Here is a 19,246-nt window from a genome sequence, read left to right on the forward strand (position 1 = left end):
TTAAATCATTTTTCTGTGACTAACAAACGTGATAATATTGTGATTGACATGAAGTTATAATCACTATTACAGATGTTAATGGCCTAGATCAGTGTTGGCTAACCTGTGACACTCCAGGTGTTGTGAAACTACAAGTCCCAGCATACCCTTCCAGCAATAAGCTGCTATATATTGGCAAAGCATTCTGGGACCTGTAGTTTCACAACACCTGGAGTGTCACAGGTTAGCCAACACTGGGCTAGATAGTACTGGGATAAAAGCTTACGGATGCTCCAGGTAAGAACAATAAAAGATTGGGATCTACTTCCAGGAATCTCTCTTGCTGTAGCTTCTGTAGATCACAACAGGTCAACAGATCGCCGGAGAGAACTGTTTTCCGTTACTTTCACATTTCAATTATTCTTCCAGTGAAAAGTCCAAAATCTATTTAGTGGATTAAAAGTGATATTTGCTAAAATATACAAATCATTCCTTTGTTACTCTGTGTATTTGTACTCATTAAACAGACCCCTGTCCACGTGCAGCTTGACATCACTGTTACACAAGCTCTAGATGTGGTGGGACTGCAAGTCTCAGCGTGTCCGGCAAGCAGTAGGCTGGAGAGTTACATTAAACACCAACAGCTGAGCCAAAACAAACGTTATTTTAGTTTTCTATACAGATACAAAACAATACAATAATGAAAAACTAAATAAACAGTTCAATCTTTATTTTACATTATAATAAATATAATTTATGACAGTTATTACAGCATGAAATATTCCAAAGTATCCAGCTAGATGACAATGTACTATTGCTTTAAAAACACCAACAGCACAATTATTATATCCTTATTATATCATATAGATTCACACATCACAAGCACAGATCTTACTCTTTTATAATGGTTGAAGGAAGTTTTACTTCCATTTCGTTCAGGGACCCAAAACCTCAAGCTTGCCGGCATAATGTGTGACCAGGAGGAACACAGACCACCTCTCGCCTTCCAGGGGCCCCGCACTGAAATACTAATGTGTTCCAGTGCGTCAGGCTGCACAGGGGGTAATTTTAGCCATGTGCTCTGAGAAATCAGATTCCCTCACACTTCAGGGTCTCTCGGATTAGATCTAGTGGGCAGCGGCCCTCCCAGTTGTATTGTGTGCCAAGTTTACTGAGTGTTACCTAAACCTTCTCCAGGGCATCTACCTGTCCCAAATTATTATACACACAGATGTATATATATATATATATATATATATATATATATATATATATATATATATATATATATATATATATATATATATATATATACATATACATACACACATACGCAATGTGAAAAAAACAAAACAAAAAATGAAATTGGGTGGCAATTTAATCCAATATAATATATCATGAACATACCACTATATATATACAAACATGCAGTAAAGCTGCTACTTCTCTTTTTACACCTGTTTGCAAGTACAATATTTAAAACAGAACAGCTTCTATTTTCTGTGTTTTTTTTATACATACACGGGCTGATGCATTGTGGGAACGCGCCAGTTTGCACAGCGTATCTTGCAGGAAATCGCACTGCCTAGGTCCAGAAAGTGGCTGCGGGATTATGCTACTCCGCTGGTTTTCTTGATCCTGTTGCGTAATCAACATCGCTAAAACTGAACTCATTATTTTTCCTCCTAAATCTTCACCCCATATTGATCTCTCCATCACTGTCAATAACACCACCATCTCTCCTGGACCCAACTCTGCTGCCTGGGTGTCACCCTCGACTCCTCACTCTCTTTTGCTCCCCACATTCAATCCCTTGCCCAATCCCGTTGCTTCCAACTACTGAATATCGCTCACATCCGGCCCTTCCTTTCTCAGGATGCCGCCAACACTATTATCCATGCACTCACTATTTCCCGTCTTGATTACTGCAACCTTCTCCTCACCGGGCTCCCCCACTCTCATCTCACCCTCCTTTGCTCTATTCTTAATGCGGCTGCGCGACTCTTTCTTCCACGACGCTCCTCCTCTGCGTCGCCTTTCACTGGCTCCCTTCTGTCTGTAGGAACAGAATCTCTTTAAACTCCTCACCCTCATCTACAAGGCTCTCTCCCACTCCACTGCCCCTTATATCTCCAACCTCCTCTCCATTCACACACTCGCTTGTTTCCTGCGCTCAGAAAATGACCGTTGCCTCTCCTCCCCTCTGACCACCTCATCCGACGCCAGAATTCAAGACTTCTCCTCCGTGCTGCCCCCCTCTACAAGAACGACCTTGCTCCATCCGTCTGTCCCCTAATCTGAGGTCCTTCAAACGAACACTCAAAACCAACCTTTCCCTAAAGCCTACCAGCCGTCCACCTAACCTTCTCCTCCCCCTCCCTCTTTCCTGTTCTCAATATACACATCAACAAAAAGTTTTTTTCCCCTAGGTTTGGCCACGAGGGGTTCTGTTCTTTTGGCAGTTCTGGATTATTTCATTTTACATCTGCAGCTTTTGTACATCTCTTTGTTTTTCAATGGGATGAACTAGATAATGTACTATAAGAACGCACGTCAGTCTGCAGCTATTGTGGAACTACAAATCCCAGTATAAGATGCTGTCCAGGTTTCCCAGAGGAGACCAGCAGGTAGTCTAAGCTCTGCCACTGGTTTAAGCATGCTAGGAATTGTAGTTCTACAACAGCTGGAGACTAATAGGATACCAAAGCCCTGGAGTAAGTTGTGTGAAGACATGTAAAATGAATAAACAACTATTGTGAAAAGCTGGAACCCCATAAAGGTTTTTCCACCTTCAAATAACTTTAATCCACTGGCTTGCATGCGCCCTTTTGCAACTCTTACTAAATGCGCTGCTTTGCCATTCTAAATTCCTTCCGTGTTTTTCAGTCATGCCTTTAAATTAAGCAAAGTTGCTTATTTTCATTGCCCAGTGTTACAATATTTCTATCTGTGTTGTAGCCAAAATAACCTACACTGTACAGATGATAGACAGATGGTGGTGGAAAACACAGAAGAAAATACACCATATTTTACAAATGTTTTAGGAGGACAAGCCGATAAATTAAAATAATCTAAAAGGTGGAAACCCACAGGGTGATTTCAGAATACAAACAAATTAGCCATAAAGCCATTAGCCTTTAAGTTTTTTTTACATTTCAATGATTTCACTACAAAGTGTCAGTAGGTGGCAGCACTTCTACATTACATTATTGATCTATTGTAATAAACTCTTTTAACAATTATACCAACATCGGCATAAATCTGCCACTGCGCATTAAGAGAAACTGCCTGGGATTCTTGACAACAATTAAGTGATTCCATTTTGAGACCTGTTAAACATAATTTAATAAGCGGCTGATTTGCCATCTGTTGAACAGCTGCGATGCTTAGTACAGACTGTCTGTACCGATAGCTATATCTAAATCTGATTTGAACAGTATGTATCAAGGTGAAAGCGACCAGGGAAAATTGCCGAAGTGAAACATGTAGGTTTTAACAGGGGCAAAATTCGGTGACTTGCGAATTGAATTTTAATTTCCACGGACGCTTTGAAAAAGCATTAGATACAGAAAACATTTTTTACGTTGTGAATAAACTGGGATGCATAAAAATAGGTAAAAATGCACGTGATGCAAACATAGGATAACCCCTGTATAAGTCACTAGTTAGACCACATCTTGGATAGGTGTTAACAGTTTGGACACCACATTGTAAAGAGGACAACTTGAGGTCGGACAACTCATTAATCTAGAGAATAGAATGCTTACATTATAAAGAGGTTAGACGAACTCAGGTTGCGTCTTATCCAAGGCACAGTACAGTTGCCTACTTATTTGACCTTGAAAAGGTCCAAGTGGCCATTGCGGGGGATGTGATAACGTGAATTCACATTATCGAATCCTTTCCACCGCTGTGCGATGACGCACATTGTGAAATGCTTCAATAAGGACACTCCCACTTCAGAAGGAAGTGAAGAGGGATCTAGGAGTGTGACCTAGTCTTCAGTGAGTTCAGGACTCCCCGAAATTCAGGAGTCCAATGATGTACAGCGCTGCACAAGTGGCGCTATATAAATAAATTAAGATGATGATGATCATGTTCCGAGAGAGTAGGCAAGTAGGATCCAAGTCAGTAAAACATACCTCTGCCTGGAAGCTAAAAATTACTGTAGGTGCAATATCCCTTTAAGTCCCCCCTAACGTCTAGTTGTAGAACTTTACAATGTACTGTGCAGTACGGTGGCTCAGTGGTTAGCACTTCTGCCTCACAGCACTGGGGTCATGATTCCCGACCATGGCCTTATCTGTGTGGAGTTTGTATGTTCTCCCCGTGTTTGCGTGGGTTTCCTCCCACACTCCAAAAACATACTGGTAGGTTAATTGGCTGCTATTAAATTGCCCTTAGTCTCTCTCGGTCTGTGTGTCTGTGGGATTTAGATTGTCAGCTCCAATGGGGCAGGGACTGATATGAATGACTTCTCTGTACAATGCTGCGGAATTAGTGGCGCTATATAAATAAATGATGGTGATGACTGTGGCCTGCCAGTAGTATAGCCGGCCACAATGCAGAGTATACGACCTATCCTAGGCATCCGCTGACCTTTCATACCATGAGCCCGGAGGTCTCCTGTGCCATTCCACATCGCTCGGTAAAAAAATAAAAAAGAGTATACCAGGCACTGATTATGGCAGCGTTCCAGGGGAACGTAACATATTAATCATAAAAGAATCGCTGCAGAAAACACCTGGCATAGCGAAAGTGACAGCGCCTGGTATACGTCCTGTTATCCAGTCACAGAGCGTGGCACAAGAGGTCACAGGTCATGCAGAGGTCCAAGGACTTACCCAACACAGATATGGTCAGATAACTTCCCCTCTTGAAAGAGGAAGTTACTATAAGGTGAACTCTTGAACAAACATCCTAAGAGGCCACTTTGAAAATCCCCTGTAATGATCCTGGAACTGGCTGCTTTATTTATTTCTGGTAGCTGGTTGAGAAGTGGCCTGGGGTAGTTAAAATGAGCAGTGTTTAGTGACATATCACTGATCAAAGGCGGATTATTTCAAAGGCCAATGCCTGACACTAAAGATTCTAATCAGACAAACAGGGCAGAAGGACTGCAGGGCTGGGCTGTCAGGAAGACCCGAGCAGGAAGCACTAGGAGATCGCTGGTAACCCTTTCAGCGCTGAGCACCCAGGTCCGGCAGGATTACAAGTGATCCTTCCACTAATCTGGATCTCGCGCCACTTCAAAGGGAAATATTAAGGCTGCGCCACTCTTATGACTCTGTGGGAGGATTAACACAAATTCATGTCTAAACTTGCTTGTATCAAGATGTATTTTACATTAGAAGCACAAAACCCTTTCATATCAATGTGCAGTCATACAGAAGCGTGCCGCGCAGGAAATGGGGGATTTTTCACTATGGAAAGGTTTTTCAGGGTCAGGTGGATACAACATGTGAACGAAGAGCTGAGGAAATGGTCTATGCTGGTTTATCAGCAGCACAGAATAAAGCTGGGGGCCCACACTGCGATATCAACTCCGATAATCCCACTCGTAGCACCAACAATGACCCAAATGACGATTCGGAATGTGTGAGTAGCCAACATCCGACAGCACAGACTTCAGCGAAGTCTTAAGTCATCCAATCACTGGGCGCTGAATGGTCCGATCGTGTCCAATTTATGGCATATTTAGCAAGCCCTAAACCATGCGGAAACGGCTTTATCCGCATGGTTTAGGCATTTTTAAGAAAAATGGTAATTTAAGAAAAGCCTAACACAGGATAAAGTTATTTCCTGCATTAGACAAAGTACTGCATGACCAGCAGCCCCCATAATACTCAAAGGGGACTGCAGTCTGGGCAGATTTATCAAGCGCCACCTTTTCCAAGCTTGACCCCCATGGCTAGCGCCCCATTCACTCGCAGGAGAGACATCTGCGGAACACGGAGACTTCATTAGTAAATAGTCATCGCTGGGACAGACTCCCATCGGACACGCTGTCCCGACATGACTTTTACAGTAAATTGTAAAAAAAAAAAGGTCATCTGTCATTGTTGCGATGACAGATGATACTTGACAAGGCAAAAATCTGAAAATTGTTTAATAACACTGATGTGTGTTGCCATATCAGATGCGTCGACTAGCACCGTTATGTCCACCCATCTTCAGAGAACCTTAAGGAACATGCAGAAGACAATCTTTCCTCTCTTGTGGCCCAAAATATACTTATCCCTCTAAATATTGTCCCTCTTTGGGCCAGACATGTTTTGTGGCGTCAAGCTGAGCGACGTGTGTTGTAGAAATGGAGATTAATATGTTATTAAGTTGCAAAAAGAAAGTGCGATACAACATGTTAATTGTAAAGTGTATTAATTCCATAATTTGCCACCTCGTTATATCTCCACCCTCGTTATAAGAGCAGTCCTGGAGTGTTATACAGAGGCAGCACTGTATAGTGTACATTTATTGCAATAGCACTGAACACATCCATAGCCAAACAAAGCCTGCGATGGGACTGTGGTGTCGGCAATGTTTATATAGACACACATAAAAATTGTGCATGAGACGTGAAAGAAAGGACATAAACTAGGGGATTGGTGAAGGATGATTTCCCTACACAGCAGCCAAGTTTCATTTTAATAAAACTCAGAGTTCTAAATCACCCGTCCATCAACGCCCTTCAATCGTTGCGCCCTAAGAAGCCTTCCTGGGGGAAACCAGATCCCCCACCCACAAGAACCAGCCCCGCACAGCCGATGCTATATAACGCCGGACCCTCTTCCGGGAATTTCCATGAATCGATTTTCAGATAAATCAGTTTATTATTAACAATAGAATACAGAATGAAATCCTCAGCTTCCGGCTGACTACAAAGTCTCTCCCAGCTCCAATATAATCAGCTTTCATTACTATGGATTTATAAAGTATCTTGAGAACTTCTTAGATGAAATTACATATTAACCTTTATGATGGTAGCGAAGGAACCTTCACCTGTCTCTTATCTCTGATTTACTGAAAACCAGACAGCAATAAAACTATCAATATGCATTCAGTTCCCCTTCCTGTACCTACTATAAGGACTTCCAGAAAGGCCTCAATACTATGTGTAGTAAAACAATTAAAGTGCATTCAACGCTTGGGACTTGGCAAACACTAGCACCTCTCTGGGACCCTCACCAGGGGAGGGCTGGCAAATTTAACCCAGGGGGCAAGGCTCAACTCAGCAGCCTATTAGGAACAAAAAAATGCAGATGGCCCTGTGACCCAGCCCTAGGTAACTGACTATGTTACCGACCTGGGGCCCAGCCTGCCCTTCACCAATTTGCAGCACTGGAGAGAGCTTGTAACTGCACCCAAAACCTTCAAAGTATTTAGAGTGCAAGATTAGAGACCTTTGGGGCCAGTGAGGTTCAGAGCGATTCAATTCTCACGTTGGTCACCCATTTATTAAAGGGCTTCTAAAGACAAACAAGAGAATCCATTTAGAACCAGATGTTGGGTTTCTTCTACTGAGCGATAGAAGGAAGGTTGTCTCCCTACAGCTGACAGTCTCTCCCCTTAGTGTGTACACCATCTAAGCACGGCCTGGTCTACGGACAGAAATCTACAGATGTGTAGGTCCAAAACAACTCCCTGTTCCAATAAATATCTGATTGGATCACACAGAATTACGAATCATGATCACACAGACCCAACAATTAAAAACAACAAGATCTGTCCATCTCACGAAAGCCAGATAATGGGAATAGTCTTGATCTCTGCTAGAGTGACAGCTTACCCCCAGAGAGGTGTGGAGTCTAACGGAGGAGATGTATTCACCAGGGATCCCCGTAAGGAAATATGGTCTTAGCTGCTCCCGACCGCAAGTCGCGGTTCTCTAGGGGGCGCAGAGCAGATAATGCGCAGAACCACCAAGTCGCTGTTAGGCAGAATAGAAGTTGTAGTGAAGCGATGAGCTGCAGAGAGCTGGAGCACTGAGGTCCACACAGGTGTATAACGCTGGAACAGGACAGATGATGAGCGATGCTCTGCAGTGAGGCCACAGGTCTTGACTGCGAGATAAGCTGAGCCAATAAGGTGGTGAAGCGATGAGCTGCACAAGTAATTCTGAGAATCAGTGAGCAGCACAGGTAATGCTGAGAATCAGTGAGCAGCACAGGTAATGCTGAGAATCAGTGAGCAGCACAGGTAATGCTGAGAATCAGTGAGCAGCACAGGTAATGCTGAGAATCAGTGAGCAGCACATGTAATGCTGAGAATCAGTGAGCTGCACAGGTAATGCTGAGAATCAGTGAGCAGCACAGGTAATGCTGAGAATCAGTGAGCAGCACAGGTAATGCTGAGAATCAGTGAGCAGCACATGTAATGCTGAGAATCAGTGAGCAGCACAGGTAATGCTGAGAATCAGTGAGCAGCACAGGTAATGCTGAGAATCAGTGAGCAGCACAGGTAATGCTGAGAATCAGTGAGCAGCACATGTAATGCTGAGAATCAGTGAGCAGCACAGGTAATGCTGAGAATCAGTGAGCAGCACAGGTAATGCTGAGAATCAGTGAGCAGCACAGGTAATGCTGAGAATCAGTGAGCAGCACAGGTAATGCTGAGAATCAGTGAGCAGCACAGGTAATGCTGAGAATCAGTGAGCAGCACAGGTAATGCTGAGAATCAGTGAGCTGCACAGGTAATGCTGAGAAGTGGTGAGCTGTACAGGTGTTGCTGAGAAGCAATGAGCTGCACAGGAATTCTGAGTAGCAATAAGCTGCACCATCCATGATGTCAGGAACAACAGGAGTCAGAGGGGATGCTTCCTATCAGGTAGAGAGACCTGATGATCTGACACCCATTAAAGGGAGGAGGGCCCTTATAAAGGGAACTGGCTGCAGATGATCCAATCACTGCGGAGCAGAGGTTTTGGAGGTTACCGGGGTAGCCCACTGGGCAAGATGGCGTCCGATGATAGAGGAACGCCAGGCTGAACAGCGGATAGCGGTAACCGAGGGAAACCAAAGCACACAATGAGCAACACGGAACTAACCTGGTGAGATGCGTGATAGTCCAATTTGGACCTTCCAAGCATCGATAGTTCATCAATCATGAGGAATGTTTGGTATTGTAGGATCAGCGACCAGTTTTATTCTAGAGAATGATAGCTACAATCTGATTGGTTACGATGGGCAACACCTCCAAAATCTACCCCAACATGTTTATTTAATTTTAGCAGTCGGTCCTTCTAACTAGACTTACCGGTGATTCACAAAATTAGTAATGTCTTTATATCATATAGACACAGTTGTCATTTTCATTTCCACGGCAAACTATAAAACTATATCTAATGCAGACTACAGCAGATCTGCGCTTTTTCAAACAAAATGTCTGAAAAACACAGGACGCAACGTATGTAGTAAAAGCCGTGGGAGGGTATGTACAACCCAATACATTAAAGTCATCTGAAGGTGGATAACCCATTTAAAGAAATTGTTAGATGAAATAGGCATTTTATAAGGAATATTTGTTCAAATAAAAAAATAGCTGATACATTATCATCCTTCCTCTGGCCAAGAAAAATAACCAAACAAAGCAGCGCTGCCTTTCAATGGGTATCTCAAGGCCATTTAAGCCTAACTTAATAGGTGCACACCACATAACAATAGAACTGGCTGGACCACTGTCAGATGCAATTTAATTAACCACCTTACATTGTACAAAGAACAGCTGGCCGTAGACTGCAGACCCTTAGCTAGGCCTCCTACGTGTAGCTGAGAACACAAGTGTTTGAGCACATAAAAAAAAAATGTGCCCCGAGTATTTTTAAGTACATAATCCTGTACCAATGAAATTCCCGGCAGTCACTCTCTGACTTGTGAGGGATTTTAAACAGATTAGTCTAAAAACAGAGAAGTAAGCGGAATACGTTGGAAAAAAAAAAAAGCTTTCAGTTCCGTAGTCGGGGAAAAAAATGCTTTGGTCTCTATTCCAATTTATGTATTGCTGACAAAATAGGAGGACTTGCATGTAAACTATGAGATTCTGTGGTCTTCATTTGTTTTAGCAGATAATACGCAGTTTAATGCCCTTATATCCCTTAGTGGTGAGATTTACAAAGACCAAAGTTACATTGTAATCTTCTTATTAAGGGCTGTGTAAAATACAGATTATGGGATCTCTGATTTGGAAACCTTTGATCCATAAAGTTTCAAAATGCGGGAGTAATATAAATAAATATTGCTGCCTTTTGGTGATATTATCAACTACACAAACAGGTTCACCAAGTGTTATAATTACTATGAGGAGCACTGCTAACTAGCTTATTGAATAGGGGAGTGTCAGGACATGCGTAGGTTAAGACAGGGGGGTTTTTAGACTTTTTGAGCATGGTGCTCCAAATGAAATGCTGAAAAGTCCCAAGCATTCAAAACACACCCACACATGTATATGACATATCTGACCTGTTTATATCTAACTAGTCCACCGTGCTCTCTGTCACTTCATTGATGGGGGTTGCATATTAGTAGGGAGCAGTCTCTCTAGCTAAGCAGACAGAGAGTGACTGACAGGTTTGAAGACTTCTCTGTAAAAATAGACTCTGTAGATTGGAGAATTCCTACACAGAGTGATGTCACAGCAGCTTAAATGACTGCAGACACTTTTTTAACCCATAACAGATCGCTTTAGGACAGTCTTAAAGTTGTGGGAGGAGCTTCAAATGTATTTAATGGAAGGGGCTAATACTTTAAATTTTAACAGAGATGTGGTGTAACATCAGGGTAACACCAAACAATGTATCTGCCTCCCTCCCGACTTGGAAGTACCAGTTATCCGGACAAGGGGCGTGATCACATAATGATATGGGTGTGGCCTATTAAACCAGTTCACTGCCACTGGTACGCTAGACACCCATTCAATGAACAGGACGTACCTGCCAGTGCTCAGACCTGCGGGACAAAGCTTCCCCGAACGGGATGGCGGGAGAGCCCTCAAATCTGGGACGTAGCGTCTAAATTATGACAGTTGGGGGGGAAGGTGTATGGTATCTGCACGGTTTATATATAATAAGTTTAGTGGTACCTTAAATGTTCATTCCCCTTGTACCCAACCCAGCAGAATATACCAACACTATTCTCATATTATACATTCATTGGTGCAGAGGTGGAATAACAATTTGTGTCTGGGAGACTTTAATATAGAAGACACATGTTTCTGTTTCCACAGGAACAGATTAGGCAAAGTATTTTTTCACTTCTTGAAATCTGGTGAACGGTGGAGTTACAATCGCTATATCTGCTAGTGCAGGACTATTAGTACTTTACATTACAGTTGTGAGAAATCTTATAGGAATATCTTTCCCCACATCTTATCGGCCTACGACGACTGTAAAAATATTTTTTGTTTAAAATTCTGATTTGAGAGAAAAAAGTATGATGTATTCACTGTAAATTTAGTGACCTTGGATTAAATGTAGGTAAAGAATATTTATTCCGATAAGACCAAGAGCTGTGAAGTCTGAATTTATATTTTTGAGTACAAGTCTGTATAATGTGTATTCCCTACGCTAGGGGTGCACCGACATACATCTCCTCACTTGTCTCAAAATATCTCCCGACTCGACACCTCCATTCTGCACAAGATCTACGTCTCTCATCCACTCTCATCACATCCTCCCATTCCCGGTTACAGGACTTTTTTCGGGCTGCACCCACTTTGTGGAATTCCCTCACTCGCACAGTAAGACTTTCCTCTAGTCTTCAAACCTTCAAGCATTCTCTGAAAACCCACCTCTTCAGACAAGCTTATAATATTCCTCTATCAAAATCTCAATCTCCCTAGGTTACCCTATTACCCCCCTCTACACAGCTAACACAAAACAACAACCCTCTGACCAACATTGGTACACACAGCCCACTCAATACTTTTACCTTTGCGTTCTAGCTGGTCCAGTGTGCAATATGATGTAGCACATGCCCTTGTGTTTCAAACTCTCATTGTCCCATAGATTGTAAGCTTGCGAGCAGGGCCCTCTTATCTTTATGTCTGTATTTATTACCCAGTATTGTTGTAATAATGTTTGTTCCCAATTGTAAAGCGCTATGGAATTTGCTGGCGCTATATAAATAAATGTTGATGATGATGATGTGTATTCCCTATGCTAGGGGTATGCTATGTAGCCTCAGTAGAACTACCAGTGCAAGCACGCCCTGTTTCATTGTGAAACTACACCTCTACAATTACAAGAGGCTGCTGGGACTTGTAGTTCCACAGTAAGTTCCCATAAGTCTTATGAATTGTCGTTTCCAGCTCTGTCCTTATGCGCCCTGTTACTTCACCGTATAAATCACATTAATTCAGCCCGATGCACATTCTCCTGTGCTGGTAATATAATAATCTGATTTGCAGACTTTGCATTTGTTGCTTAAGTGGAGATACATTTTGTAACTGTGTCGTTCTCCAGCATCTCACAGGAAGAGACATCTCGGCATACTGTGAATTCTGGCCATACCTGAAGGTGTATTTATATGAATATAAAACAATAAGAGAAGTGCATAGTTTAAAAGGAAATACCTGGTAAAGCCACGCTTGTGGGTCTTGATCACTAGAGGCATGCCAGTCAGGTAACACAGGTAATATGACATGCTAAGAGCTGTGAGCCTCTGTGTGTGTGTGTGTGACTGGCACCTGCCCTCCAGAGAGATTTTGAAAAGGAGATAATTATTTGCAGGACAGCAGCTAAGAAAATGATGACCATATCCATGCTTAAAAAGTAAATTACCTTGCTACTTAAAGGGGAAAATAACTTTTATTTGTGATTGATGCTTTTATTTATCTTGTATCTATTCCTCATTAAGGTTAAAGATTATGTCATTAGGGCAACAGTATTGTTTCCATTCACTAAACGGTGTTGTAATGTATGTAATTTGAGTACAATACGTCATCCCAGGTTCTAATTACTCCATTTGTCACTAAAAGTTTGTTTGCAGAGTAGTTGCCTAATGCAAATCCTCAGTACTCATGTAAAAACCGTCAGAGGGTATAAATCCCGTCCATTGTACTCATTCTATAGGTCCGATTTCCCCCGAGCCGTCTGGAGGGATCTTTACTTAACACTCCATGGATGCAAATCTCTAATATGAGCGAGTGGCTTCTCCATATGCAGCTAAGAGCCTGGAAATCTATTCCCGACAATCTGTAAGGTCTAAATATACATGTTGTGTTAGCAGCACACTCCACATTAGCCCAGAAGGGACTGTGAGATAAGGGTATTACAGTCACATATTAAATAGAGGGGTGAAGCCGTGTGTAAATCACAGCAGATATCCTGTGTACAGTGATAAGACGGAATCCTTAATTCCTTTCCAGTTTAATGCGATCGCTGCTCCTGTCTCCGGCCATCCATCTAATGTACAGAGCGGGGAGAGAGTGCTGATCCGGGATATCATTAAAGTTTACCAGTCAGAATATATTATAAAACATTTATACCAAACTTTACTTGCAAATCCCAGTACTGTCTGCCTGCTATAAAGAACGGGAAATGGAACAATGACTGTCCCTGGACTAAGGACCTGGTTAAATGAATACCAGATGTAAAGTGTTACCACACATGACAAGACATTCAGCAGTATACAGTATACAGTATACAGGCCCAAAACTAGAGAGTTAATTCTGGGTGGAACTATGTGAACTAAAATAAAATAAAAAGTTGTGTTGGATGTGGCAATTATGCCGCTCCCCCTGTGACCAGGATGTGGCAATTATGCCGCTCCCCCTGTGACCAATCAGAAGACCCCCCTGAGAGCCTGGTGCAGGTTATGAAATTTCCCATCCATGTGAATTAAAAGTTCCTGTGGGAGGGGCTTTGACAACCCTGAAGAAAACCTGTCAGAGCAAGAAGAAGAATCTTCTGCTCGGACCATTAGAGGCGCCGGGGGACAGGTCCAATCGCCAGATCCACCCACTGCTGGTAAGTAACTCTTTGTGCTTTATTTAGCCTTTAAAATACCCACAGGGCTGGGTATCTAACCGCTGACAAATACAGGTAATGGTGCCACAGGACTGTGTATCCGACCACTGACAAATACAAGTAATTAGGGATGTGCACCGGCCACTTTTGGTGTCTCGTGTTTTGGATTCGGATTTGCTTGAGGTTTTGGGTTCGGATTTGTTTCGCAAAACACCTGACGAAAGGTTTTGGTTCGGATTTAAGGTTTTGGATTCGGATTTATTTTGAAAAAAACATAAAAAGTGCTAAAAACCAGTATTGTGTTTTTTTTTTTCACTTCTACGCTATTATTAACCTCAATAACATTCAATAACAATCATTTCCACTAATTTCCAGTCTATTCTGAACACCTCACAATATTGTTTTTAGGCCAAAAGGTTGCACCGAGGTAGCTTGAGCACATAATGCCAAAAAAAGAGGTACAAGATGGAATTGTTCTGGGCCCTCCCTCCCACCCCTCGCGAGATTCGACGCGGGACTTGGACGACAGAGCCTCGTTTTCAATTTTTTTGCCCACCGGAAATATCCGAACAGTGCTCGGATCCCGTTCGGATCCGCACTGTTCGGGTGGGCTCGGATTCCGCTAATCCCCACTTGTTTCAGAGATAAAAAAGAAATCTGTTATGAACACAAGTTGTCAATAAAATCTAGACACTTATTTAAAAAAAAAACAACAATTTTTTTTTTTTTTTCAAACGTTAAAAATATTTAAAAGCGATTAAAATATAAAACGCCAAAAATAAAGCATTTACTTCATACATTTTCTCCTGTTATTACCATTCTTGCTAAATAGGTCCAAAGCGAATCCTCCCACCAGCGACACCCCTCTGAATGTATAGGGCCTCAGTGACCATATCAGCTTTCACCAGAAATGATTGGGGCTTTATCTAGTAGAGACAACATATCTCTACTCTAAATGATCACAACATTTTGGGGCTAATTCACTCCGGTGTGACCTACTTTGGACTGGGTAAGAAGTTTTCGGCCCCAGCTGTTTGGACAGAATTGGTAAAATATACTCAGTGTTGTGAGCAGGTTCAGGCGATAACAATTCATTGCCCAGGAGCGCAAGTAACGGGCGCAACGAAGAGCCCTTTATTTTGTCACAGTAGCGTGAAACGGCAAATGAACGAATGGCGTGTAGCTAAAAATGTATCATATTTCACATTTAATAATACTTTGTGGGGCTCTGTACCTCACTGATGACTTCTAATATCCTTATTTCTCTACGGTAGGGGATTGAAGGACACTCCAGTCTATAATAGCACTGATGGGTGAATTCACTGTAGAAGGCACCACAATCCCAAAACCAGATAAGGGTCAGACATCACATCCTTAATCCTAGGGGAAGGGTCACATATAATAGACTTGGTCAGTAATCTCACACTGTAATAAAACACAGGTCTGCCTCGCTTTGTCCTGTTTAAATCCCCGCTGAGCTTGATATAAAGATTTCATGGTGCACATTGAGAGTCAGGGATGTTGATAAGACCCTGTAGGTCTACAGACACTGGGGAAGGGTCCATTACATCCCCTGATTAGTAAACAAAACTATAAGCTATGTATCTACACAAACTGATCACCAGCAAAGAAATCATATAGAACTTACATATTGACAGGACAACTTTTTGGGAATAGACATCATGAGCATCACATGCCGGAGGTGTAGCCTCGTGCCTCCTTGTCATTCTGTAAACAGCACCTCACGCCTCTATACCCCAGCCTCAGTCAGGAAGAGATTACTACATGCGGATAGGACGAGAACACTTGGCCACCGTCCTATCGAGTGACATTGGTCATTATCGCACTGCTGATGTAATGCCTGAATAACACAATGCTGAGGAACTGTACTCCAGCTTCATACCAAGCACATAAAAGGGATTTACCGGGTACAATGGTTTATTTAACACTATGTCAATTCAGCTGTTCTATGGATGATATTTACTGAAACCCAACACAAACCAGTTCCACAACTTCTATAATCAGAAAATCCCCACACCTCAACGTTACACGCTCAGAGGCTTACTGTAAACTAACAGGGCAACGTGTCATACGAGGCTAAAAATCATCTCACCAATACTACCTGGAACAACATTTTGTTTAAGCTCATGTTTATTGAAAGCTCATAATGAAATAAAGAAATATATATATATATATATAAGTGTTGACATAACAAGGTACATTGCAAAGCTTTCAATTTTCATAGTTAATAATTAAAGAATAACAAGGCAATAGTGACAGGCACCTAGGATACAGATTGTGGCCACTTAAGGAGTATTTCTGTGTCCCCAAAAACCAACGCAGAACAGTGCCAACAAAAGAACTTTTGATTCTGTGTCTCCCTCTCTGTCTGTCTGTCAGTGTCTGTGTGTGTATATTAGGGAATTTAGACTGTAAGCTCCAATGGGGCAGGGACTGATGTGAGTGAGTTCTCTGTACAGCGCTGCGGAATCAGTGGCACTATATAAATAAATTATGATGATGATGCTTCATTTCTAACAGTGCTGAGTGTGATTATGATCTAGATTTGAAACTTATAAGCACTTAAGTGGGACATCAACCAACAATTAGTAAGCAAGAACAGCTAGCTCTCTATCCACAAATTATACAAAAGCTGATAGGTTGACAGAACATTCTACACCTGATTCTAGGACCACGTACTAGAGACTATATAAAAGTAGGCAAACTGAGGTTCTAGATACTGTGGAACAGTAAGTCCCAGGAAGCCTCACCAATCAGCAGCAGTCTCCACCACCTGATCTATGACCATCACTAGAGATCACGTGCTGGGGGCAGAAGCAGAAATCCTGTGGCTCCCCAGCTGCCGTTGAACTACAAGTTCCAGCAGGTCTGCTTGTAGCTGAAGTTCCGCAACAGCCAGAAAGTCAAAGGTCGCCAACCTTTGCATGGTCAAACTGCATGTACTGAATGTAATCAGAGACCCAAATCAGTGTATCTAACTTCTAAACATCTCTGAAACTTCCTACAAAAACAGGACTTCTATTTTGCACCGCCGAGCATCATAAAAACACACAGAATAGACAGATGCTGCCAATTTTGCAATGAAATGAAACAGAGATGTGAAAGGAAAGTAATGCATTAATATAAACAGTGCAAACTGAGTTCTGTGCCCTCTTCCCAGGATTACAATACAGCAGTGATGAGTAGAGTAGACCCAGATCCATCATACAGGACCATCCTACCAGTACACGTGTCTCTCTCCCAGACATACACACAGCACAAGACTGCACCAGCTCAGACTGTACCAGTTTCATGGTGTTGTTGTTCTGCTCCCATCTCCAAAGCATCATGTTCCTGTCCCTCTCCTCAAAAGCACCTGCTGGGGAGTGGCCGGGGGCCGGGACATATCCACACCTGGTACCGGTCATCCTGGGAGCTGTCCACTCTCATATTATGGGCAAGTGACTGAGGCAGGGTCCCTCCATCACCCTAGCATGATGCATCTACTGAACGCAGAAGTACCGGCTCCCTCTCCAACAAGGACAATTCAAAGAAGCTCAGAGGTAGCAGCTGGGACAGGGATGGGGGGGGAGTGAAATGGGCTCCCCCTCCCCCGGCCATTCCTGATTCAATGGGCCGTTCATCATTACAGAAAAGAATTGCAATTAACTCCTAGAGGGATAAGTACATATTGTCTGCTCTTCAGTCAAAGGGAAACAGATTGTGTAGAAGGAGTCATTGGACGGTTGGGACAACACAGGGGAGCGGCTCAGATGCAACTTTTACAAGTGATCTGTAATAGGAGTTTAATAAGTACCCAGTCACTAATAGGAGGAATAACTAAGGCTGTTTAATATTTTCTCTGTTGCTATATATGCTGGGCGGTCAGTCCATGTGTCCACTACTCCTACAATAATAACAAAAGTTTTGTGCTCAAGGAAAGTTTTCACAATTTCATAACAACTGTAAATCTTTTTGGGGGAGGGGGGGGACCCTGTTTGTTGTACAGTAAAACCTCTGCAGCTCTATATCTATTCCTTTTGGATATATTGTGCATATATATGTAGCTTAGTTGGATCCTATACCTATATATCTGTCTTCTAAATGCAGTTTAATTTGATGCATCCAATTCATATGTTTTTCACTGGGTATTTTTTTCACTATAAACATTGTTTATGTTAAATTGTTTTTGAGAGTCATGTATGCATCTGTATATTTAACCTATAGACTGCTCACAGTGTGCTGCGCTCCCCAGCTGTTGTGGAACTACAAGTCCCAACATGTCCGGAAACTGAAATCTGTACTGACAGATAACTTAATCCGACACTAGATGAACAAAGTTGATATTTCACTTCCCGACATAGTGTTGCCTAAGCCTTGTTTCTGGAGTGTTGAGAGACAAGAAATATGACATATATATTATATACACACACACACACACACACACATAGACTATAAACATCGCCTCTGGCATGTCAGTGGTTAACGCTAACCACTCCCTGAGGCAGAGAGGAACTAGGGCTGCTGGAGTTCTCCTATCTGTGATAAGCTCCTGAGTTACATCACAGATTCTCAAACACATTTCTTGTATAGAGACATAAAGGAATTTGGGTGCTCTATCAAGTCCATTCATCGGAGGGAGGGAACAGAGAATGTACACAAGAGCTTACTATTTACCTTTAAGAGCCACCAAAAGGGCACCGTGTCAGGTGTCTCTTCCTCTGTACAATGAAAATAACTCCCCTGATTTTGTGATGTTTTGATACCTGGGTGTTTGTAGGTGTCAGACAGCTGTCATGTTTTTATGAGTTTTCTCATAAGTATTTATCATCATCATCATCATCACCATTTAATTATATAGCGCCACTAATTCCGCAGAGCTGTACAGAGAACTCACTCACATCAGTCCCTGCTCCATTGAAGCTTACAGTCTAAATTCCCTAACACACACACAGACTAGGGTCAATTTTGATAGCAGCCCATTAACCTAACAGTATGTTTTTGGAGTGTGGGAGGAAACCGGAGCACCTGGAGGAAACCCACGCAAACATGGGAAGAACATACAAACTCCACACAGATAAGGCCACGGTCAGGAATTGAACCCATGACCCCAGCGCTGTGAGCAGAAGTGCTAACCACTTAGCCACTATGCTGCCATCATTTATATGAGTTATTAGAATTCTTTGAACTTTGACACTTCTCACATGTACAAATAACATATAGGGAATTGAAGGATATTAAAGCTGGCCACATATTCTGCCAGCCTGCCTGTGCTCAACATCCCACCGCTGACCCTAGCGCCAGGAT

The 19,246-nt window shown here is 42.4% G+C and overlaps 1 protein-coding gene across 6 annotated transcripts in view; it reads right to left on the bottom strand.

The window, feature by feature from the left end:
• NAV2 (neuron navigator 2) overlaps positions 1-19,246 on the bottom strand; it is a 157,509-nt gene that overhangs the window by 107,447 nt on the left and 30,816 nt on the right. Inside the window, exon 1 of one of the 6 annotated variants that reach the window (XM_075188433.1) lies at positions 17,245-17,440. The exons of the other annotated variants lie outside the window; for them this stretch is intronic. Within the exon in view, the coding sequence (XP_075044534.1) occupies positions 17,245-17,367 (123 nt within the window). The 5' untranslated portion in view covers positions 17,368-17,440. Of the gene's footprint in view, positions 1-17,244; positions 17,441-19,246 lie in introns of those variants that run through there. 6 annotated transcript variants of the gene reach the window in all.

Source organism: Mixophyes fleayi, chromosome 10 (genome assembly GCF_038048845.1).
Source record: "Mixophyes fleayi isolate aMixFle1 chromosome 10, aMixFle1.hap1, whole genome shotgun sequence".
Classification (NCBI taxonomy): Eukaryota; Metazoa; Chordata; class Amphibia; order Anura; family Limnodynastidae; genus Mixophyes; species Mixophyes fleayi.